Source organism: Branchiostoma floridae, unplaced genomic scaffold, assembly GCF_000003815.2.
Source record: "Branchiostoma floridae strain S238N-H82 unplaced genomic scaffold, Bfl_VNyyK Sc7u5tJ_1336, whole genome shotgun sequence".
NCBI classification, from domain to species: domain Eukaryota; kingdom Metazoa; phylum Chordata; class Leptocardii; order Amphioxiformes; family Branchiostomatidae; genus Branchiostoma; species Branchiostoma floridae.
In genome coordinates this window covers 375,265-384,310 of record NW_023365701.1, presented here as the reverse complement: position 1 = coordinate 384,310, position 9,046 = coordinate 375,265, and the positions used below count along the sequence as shown (strand labels likewise).

The 9,046-nt window shown below is 40.9% G+C and overlaps 1 protein-coding gene across 1 annotated transcript; it reads left to right on the top strand.

The window, feature by feature from the left end:
• The first annotated feature begins 5,872 nt into the window (after positions 1-5,872).
• LOC118407383 (zinc finger protein 84-like) lies at positions 5,873-6,448 on the top strand. Its single transcript, XM_035807850.1, has 2 exons — positions 5,873-6,067; positions 6,299-6,448. The coding sequence occupies exons 1-2, from the start codon at positions 5,873-5,875 to the stop codon at positions 6,446-6,448; spliced, it is 345 nt and encodes a 114-aa protein (XP_035663743.1).
• The last annotated feature ends 2,598 nt before the right edge of the window (positions 6,449-9,046 follow it).

Sequence of the window (9,046 nt, the reverse complement as noted above, 5' to 3'; positions counted from 1 at the left end):
AGGGTCTCTATGCCCATTTTCATTTGGCGTAGTGAGCTATTTAGATTCACCGTTAATCGTTGCTGGGCCGCTATAGCTAATGCAACATTAAGCGTTTATCGCTATATTGTTCGCGTTACTGGCCCACGCTTTTTTCCTCGGAGTATAATTACCACTGTGGTTATGGGCTACAGACTGCAGTGAGTGAGTCAGAGAGTGAGTGAACCCCCTACATTGTGAACACCTTTAGTAGCGACGGTGCTCGAATGTCTGTTCAAAATGTTTTCTGTGTTAATTAATAATTTGGTACATGTGCCTGGTAAATAGTTGTAAATGCATTTAACTTTAAGTTTGCAGGGATTTACTTTCGCCGTGGCGGGAAAATGGAGTGTACGCGGTGGTTTTAAGTTCGTGGTAGTGCCTTAGACTGTTAAGTCACAATTACTTCAATGGGAAAATGTTCACGGTGGGTTTAACTTTTAAGTTCGCAGTGAAGTGGCCACCGCGAAAACCGCGAACATAAAGCTACCACAAACATCTCTGCATCTTATTACAACAGTAGTTGACCAAAAAAGTTCCAGGGATGTGATCCTAAGTTTTTTACTTGATGAGTTCAACAGTGTTAAATGCATGCCATCTATGGGATTAAATCTAAAGGATCCTACACAGTAAGTTTGGGACCTATCACAAATACTAAGTCTTAGAGTGTTTCTATCCGGCAACTTTTCCACTACGCCCTCCCAACCCAATGGTTTTCTAGCCACAATTCCGAATCCGAGACGCAACAAATCTAACCGGAGTGCCCTAAAGTCTAGCCTAAATGATGATATACTTATCTTAGCATTGCTGGGGCCAAAACCTGTCCGAAAACCACCCAACAAACTACCAAATGCAACATCCTTAAGTTCGTGAGACATTCAGGTCAAAGGTTAAAGTTGAAGGCTGTTGACCTTTACCCACAATGCATCAGAACTGCACATGCGCACTTGTAGGTATGAAATGTCCGCGCTCTTCAAAACGGCACGTTTTCTCACGAACGTTTCCTCAAAGAAGCAATTGAGGTTCAGACTCATTACCATGCGGCATAATCAAATAGTTACATGTTATCTCTTCCATGCTTTCTATACCAATGTTCACCACTTTTTCAACGGTCGTTGCCTTGCGAGGACGTCATTTGGAAGAAGATGAGTTTCTCATTGTTGTTTTGACTTGTTCCTACATCACTGCAATGTTTGTTACATCATACTATCAAGGAGCTTTTGATACTATTAACGATTGTTGGCGATTGGAACCGACTAATAACTAGCCGATCGTGACAATTTTCAATATCGCCGCCATATCACTGATCGGTCGGTAGAGTATCATTTCATAGTTTTGGGGGCTGACAAGAAGCAAACCCGCAAATAAAGCAATGGTTCAAATACAAATATGCGACAGTATCTTGATAAATTGTTTGTTTGTGCCTTTATTTAAACTCGAAAGTGCTCCGATAGGCCATCGGGCCGATTTTCGAGGAGGAGGTCGAGCAAATAGTAAAAAAAAGCCATCAATTCGTGTCCATAAGTCTAGATCCTAACCCCTTATATAAAAACGGAGCCCGAAAAATCACGAGGCGAACAGCTGAGCGTGCTAATACACTCCAGTGACGGAATTTGCTGATATGCATAAAAAGGTGACGGCCATTTTGTAAGGTGACATCCGTTTACGATACGGAATTCGACACTGACAGCAGAAGTCGATCGAAATATTAAAATCCCCGTAATAGAACACAGTATTATCGACAGAACATGAACAAGATAAGGATTTAATAACGAATAACTAATGTCAAAGCCTGTGTGTTAGACCGAAGAGCTGAGATGTCGGGAAGAAACTTGTGCGCAATTTTCTTTTTCCAATCAAGGAGGTTTCAAACTCCATAATGGAATTAATGTATTTTTACAAAAATCAGCGACACAACAAAATAACCATCTAACAACGAAGAAATAATGTGAAAGCCGGTGTGTTGCACCGTAGAGCGGTTATACCGGCTTATACGGATATAGGAACACCATGCTGGGGAGAAATCTACGCCATTTTCGGTATCAGTTAGTACATATAGCCGGCATAACCACAGCGTGAACAAAATTATCATTGAACAACGACATGATAACGTTTAGCAGGTTTGTTACAAAGAAGAGTGGTCATACCGACTCATGATGCTGACAAAGATTAAAAGTTGCGTAAAGAAATGCGCCATTGTGTCTATCAAATTTAATGTCTATTTCACCAATCTACTGATATATTGAGGCCGGATTTTCAGATACCCATCTTATGAAACTTCGGGTAAAATTCGCTGCTACAGAATTTATAAGCAGTATTTTCGTAGAAGAAGATATCCTCTGTGCAACACGTTAACATCTAGAGAGATCCTAAATCATAACCTACCTTCGTCGCTCCTTGGTCAATCTGACGACGTGTGCAGTGCTATTGCGCAAGCGTGAGGTTCGTTAGAGCTTCATGGGAAATTCCTTACGAGGTTTTTGTCTAGATCCTTTAAATATACAGGAGACAAGTGTCCTATCTAATCTTCAATGGGATACAAAAATATTCCAATGAAAACGCCAAGAAAAGTCTACGATACAAGCAATGTTATTCATATACTGTATGTTGTAAGACTCTTTCGGATTATAAGATTATAATCAACTGATCCCACAGGTGTAGAATGCATGCAAACAAAAGACAATAATGTTATGACAGGTGGTTGAATAAAAGAAACACAGGTGAAGACAGCTACATGGCCTAAAAGTCACCAGACTCACGGCAAATCCAAGGTAAAACAGTTAGTGAGGAGTATATAAGAGAAAAAAACATATTGTTATTACATAGCAGTGGAAAACGACCCACAAATCAAATGATAACCGATCCCCAAACTCCAATGGTAGCTGTGTGGGGTTACGGTGGAAAGCGACCCTAATACAGTAGATTATGTCAGATTTTTTTTCTATTTGAGCACCAGACATTTTGTGAAAGCTGTTGTCTCTATAAATATTCTTATCTCTGTGGTGCATTTCCGTGCAATGCTTAGACGAGAGTCAGCCGGTAAAAACTGCGCCTGTGTTTTTGACATCCCTCACCCTCTTGTAGTTTGTTGTAAACTGTCCGTCTTGAATATTTTGTATGTATTGTTTTATTCGTCAAGTTGGCAGGAGTGTATTTGAGGGAGGGCAGCAAACAAGTAAACTGTTCTGAGTAGCTTGACACATGTTTTCTTTCTGTCTTTCTTCTTCTCTTTTATGCGTTTTGAAAAGTTGGGCAACTAGCAACTAGTATACTTTCTGTGTTAATGTTTTCATAGACGTTACTGGCACTATTTATAACCCACAAATAATAATTAACTACCGTGTTATATATTAGATAATTTGTAGTCAATTATTTTTACAGACGTTCTCTCAAAGATCGTAGCTCCCAAACCCGTTTTTTTTCCTCATAAATTTGTTATGTATCAGATAGATTTTAATACTTAAAAAAAGTCCCAAAGCCGGGTTTGGAAGCTACGATCTTTGGTTGGCAAGACATGCAAACCACGAAAACAGTAAAAAAATATAATTAATTAAATGTCCAACCAAAGGTTTCTTCACTTGACGTCATTTGGGAACGCCTTGTTCTGACGAGGACATTTGCATATAGTTCATTTCAGCACCTGAAGGCGAATGCTGGGTCCTACGACGCCATTTTGTAGTTTGACTTGTTCGCTTATTTTGTCACAGCATATTCGCTTTTGGCATTTCATCCCAACAGGCGTATGAGTACTACAACACCAGGTAACTTACGTTACATTACGCCCTAAGGCGGGTTCTTATAGCGTTGTTGAGTGTAGTTTGTTCGTTTATTGTGTAGAAATGTGCTTTATCGATAGATTTCCTGGAGTGCCTTTCTTCTGATAGCTTTGACCAATTGTCGGTTTGGGTATGCAAGTTTTAGCTCCGAAGTCATTCGTCATTACTAAATTGTACATCTGCCAAACTAGCAGTTACTCCAGCAACTCCGATATGATTCTGGAAACACCCAAACGTTTCACGTGGCATCCTCTATCCATATTCTTGGTCCGTGACACTATAAGAGCTTGTGAAACAGCAGGTTTTCTGCATCTGCATAGGATACCCCCAAATGACCCCGCGAGGGGCAAAAGTAGGGGGGGGGAGCTGAGGCTCCCGGGTTAGGACGGGCAGGCCGCCTGCCTGGCACGGAAGTGCTCAACGTTGGGAGCGCTTACAACCGTGCCAGGCAGGGCATTCCACTCGGGAATTGTGCGTGGGAAAAAAGAATGTTTGTAGATATCGGTGCGTGCAAATATGTGTTGATATTTGAAGTCGTGACTACCCCGGGTGCGCCCTTGGGCAGGCTTCAGAATATTGCTGGCGTCTATGTTAATATTATTGTTGACTACTTTATAGAAAAAGGTTTTACCATAACTATGAAATAAAATGTAAAGGAGGCGAAAATAAAGTTTACTAATGATAGATAGTCCAATGCAGGCTTTTCATTGACGTCATACTAGTTATGATTTGAGTCCTCCGGCGGCCATGTTGGGGGGTAGCATATTTGTGTAGTTAAGGTAGCAGAACACAGTTTTCGGCCTATGGGGATTTCTATAGTTAAGGGCCTCAAGGTGACTAGCTTCGACGCAATGAAAAATATAGTAGGGTGTACTTTTGGAATACCAAAATCGGATGTGTTTGAGTCGAAGGTACAAGCCACAATATATTAAAAAAACAAAAAAATACTATCGGCGTATCGTCTTCTCACGCCCTCTTTGAAATGCCCCTCTGTGGAGGTCACAGAACTGCAGCCGGCTCACACTAGAAAGGCAGTTTCGTAATGGAGCGCATTTATACACAAAATAGAAAACTTTCACAATCCAAACCATGCAGTCTCAGAGTCGACACCTTCCGTGACCACGTAGCACAGGTTATATCTGGCTGCCCCTCAAATATGGCTTTTTACCTCTCCTTCAACAAGATTATCCGTACTATTTTATGTACCCGCGTCATACACCCCGGGGTTCGCCCACTAATACTGTGTTCTGCTACCTTGAAAAGACGTACACTGTAATCCAACATGGCGGAGATGACGTCAAAAGAAAAGCCTGTATAGGAAACAAAAGTAAGACAAGATCAATGCAAACGATCACTAAGATCCTATTGCTTGACCACGGGAGATAATGTTATCTCGCAGGGGTGGGAGTACCTGGCCGTAATTTGACTTGGAAAAGTATGACCGTAGTTATTTGCTAACACTTGTGTGACTTGGAACGTCTGACCGCTTCCAAAATAATCACGTTGCTTGAGCAACGGCCATTCGGCATATCTTATTACAACTGGATGTCTAACCTCCATCCGACGAACGTATCATAGATTCTTGTCTGTAGATTACTCACAATGTAATGAAAGCAAGCCAGATACATGAAATTTTCAAATTCCTCACCAACTAAATATTAATCTTTGTTCCGTTTGTTTCTTTTTCACATTGTAGCCTGGAGATGGAACGCCCTCGAACTCACACTGGGGAGAAACCCTACATCTGTGATGACTGTGGGTACCGGGCAGCTTGCAAGAGTGCCTTATCCCGACATATGAGAACTCACACAGGAGAAAAACCCTTCAAGTGTGACCAGTGTGACTATTCTGCAGCACAGAAAATCCATTTGGACCAACATCTAACAAAACATACGGGAAAAAAACTCTACATGTGTGGGGAGTGTGGATACAGGGCAAATAGGAAGTCTAACTTATCCCAACACATGACAACTCACACAGAAGACAAACCCTACATGTGTGGGGAGTGCGGGTACAGGACAGTTTCTAAGTCTAACTTATCCCGACATATGAAAACTCACACAGGAGATAAACCCTACATGTGTGGGGAGTGTGGATACAGGTCAGCTGACAAGTCCACCTTATCAAAACACATGACAACCCATACAGGAGATAAACCCTACATGTGTGGGGAGTGTGGGTACAGGGCAAATAGGAAGTCTTACTTATCCCAACACATGACAACGCACACAGGAGTCAAACCCTACGTGTGTGATGAGTGCGGGTACAGGACAGCTCGCAAGTACCACTTATCCCAACATATCAGAACCCATACAGGAGAGAAACCTTACAAATGTGACCAGTGCGACTATTCTGCAGCAACGAAATCCGCTTGGAACTACCATGTAGCAAAACACGCCGGTGATAAACCCTACATGTGTGGGGAGTGCGGATACAGGACAGCTTCTAAGTCTATCTTATCCCGACATATGAAAACTCACATCAAACTCTACATGTGTGATAAGTGTGGGCACAGGACAGCTCGCAAGTCCGACTTAGTCAAACATCTGAGAACCCACACAAGACCTTTCAAGTGTGACCACTGTGACTATTCCGCATCACAAAAGTCCTCTCTGGACAAGCATGTAACAGAACATACTGATGAGAAACCCTAGATTCGTGGGTAGTGTATCTTTGCAGATGGTAGCTCGAAAGTCTCACTCATTGTAAGAAACATTTCAATGTTATAAACTCTATTCTTGAATAGCGCTTGTACAATTTTCAACAGCGCCCCCAAGCAAGTTCTTCTTTTTTTGCAGTTACTGGTATTTAACTTTTTGTGTTCAAGATACTGATGTTCAAATCTATAAAGGTTCATGGAAGTTTATTTGATGTGTAAAGTACAATATCTGCTACTGAGTATATATATATATATATATGCGTTATGAACTGAACATAGTTTCTTGTAAGAAACTGATGAAGAAGATGATAGAAATATGATTGATAGCAACTTTCTTTGAATGTAATATTTTGTTTTTATCATTAAAAGATTTATGTTCTCAAAATGTTAATCGGCTTGTTGTGTTGATTATGTTGTTCCTATAGTGTGCATTCTTTTGGTTTAATATAGAATTCCTATTTCTATTGCACCCTTCCAAAAATTTAATATGAAGTGGTTAGGTTCCTAATTCTATTCCAATGGTCAGCAGCAAACCATTTGACAGGGTAGTGTTTGAGCAAAACGGCTATTCCAGGTCTACTCAAACTCTACCCCTAGTTCTAATTCAGATTTCAAACTCTACCTCTAACTATAATTCAGATTTGCTCAAACATCAATACCCTTAGCTAGTTCTAATAGTATAGTAGAGCATAAGATAAAATTACTTCCATCTGTATGTCAACCTCTAGTATAGTTCTAAAACAAGAACCAATATATATATATATATATGTCAATCAGTATAAAAGTGGAAATCAGAATGAACACTGATCACCTAGATTTTTCCGCGAAAATTAGTACGGGACACCTTGGCGAAGGAAAGCATGTAAAGGGCTTAAGGGTCCGTGTTCGTCGTGACCGTTGATAGTGTTTTACTCTACAAAATGAAACTGTACTGACCTAACTCCAAGAGCAGATGAAATGCAGTGTTTGGGTGCAAATTTGCTTTGTCAGTGTCAGTTTGTTGTTCCTAGTTTGAGTTTGAGTTTGTTTAGATTCATAATGAGCCTCACAAGAGGCTATTCTTCCTGTGGTCTTCACATTCATATTTACACATTACATACGTACAGTTAAAAACATACTCTCAAAGCAGGACACAGTAAGAAAAAATGACAAAATAGAAAGCCCGAAAAAAACGACTAAAAAAAACGTTAAAAAACAGCCGGAGCCTAACCTCTGCTTGGAGAGTATTAAAAACATACAAAGTGACAAATGATAGCAGAAGTAACATAATTCCTCGTAGTCAATAATTAAAGTCCAATACTTGCTAATTGTTGCCGGTGCTGTTCCACAACTGTTCCACAACTGTTCCTGAATCACTTCCTGGTATTCTTACGCGTTGCAAGTTGGTTGGGAAAAGAAGATACGTCGACCAAGACAATTGTAACAGGTACGGTGTACGGTAATCTGTATGTAGAAATCAGGCGGATGGAAGGAAAAATTTGCCAGTAATGCCAAATACTATGGGAGGGTACCGGTACAAAACCGGTTTTTCTTATTGAACCGGTCCAGAAAAACCGGACCTTAAAAAAAATCGGTGGACCAGATATTGGACCTATTGGAAAATGAACAGATTACATGATCTGACATTCACACATTTTGGGGCTTACCGGTCGAGGAAATTAACAAGAGCTAAGTAGAGTAGAGTTGATTGTCGTTTCTACAAGTTTTACAGTCAATATATAGTACAAAGGCAGTTAGCCTTGTAAGATCTCCATCGTCCACGCCAGTGGGAGTCGAATACTCCACAAAACAGATTTCTTTGTTGCGAAATGTACCATTGTTTTGAGTACAGTATCGTCGTATTCACAAGTTCTCACATACTGAATCAGGTCCAGATTCAGGTCCAAACCTGGACCTGATCCTCTGGAAACTTGAACCGGACCTGGACCTGAATTTCCTGTACCGGTACCCACCCCTACCAAATACATGTGTGACTGACACTGGGTATCACGACGCCAGTTGTGCACGGCGCAGTACTGACCTCTAGCAGAAAACAGCAGAAGCGCAAGTTGATGGGAGGTCAGTCAGGGGCAGTATAAAAGCTTTATAAAGACCCCAATTTCCCGGGTTTGTAATATACCAGTCACATTTGCTCTTCATCTACCGGTCTCAATGTATTTGTCATCCATTATGAACAAGAATGGGCTGCAAAAATACATTTGCAAGCTACTTATCAGGGACGTTTATAGATAATAATCTTTATTGCATGTTCATACCCATATGCTAAATGCACAAATGACCACATGTGGTCTTATGGATGGAGGAAAAAACTAAACTTATACAGTAATTTCCAACTAGACTAGATGTGATTTCCAGGCAAATGGTTATACCCCCCTCACATTAGGCGCGATTCGATCGGACGACGAGTCTGCGAGCTCTAATTTACGAGGAGGCATGACCCTGATGCCGACGAAGAAATGACATACTTCCCCCTTAGCGTTAAGGCCATGTGCTGGTGCCACATCATAGATCTCAGAAACGTAGTCCGTGGAAACCGAATCAAAGGAGAACAATGTAAAAGAGACTCGACTCCTAAACTATTAAAGCATGGTCA

Coding starts and splice junctions, on each gene's coding strand:
- LOC118407383 (XM_035807850.1), top strand. CDS start 5,873: ATGTGTGGGGAGTGTGGATACAGGTCAGCTGACAAGTCCACCTTATCA. Junction 6,068..6,298: donor ATGAGTGCGGGTACAGGACA/GCTCGCAAGTAC, acceptor ATGTGTGATAAG/TGTGGGCACAGGACAGCTCG.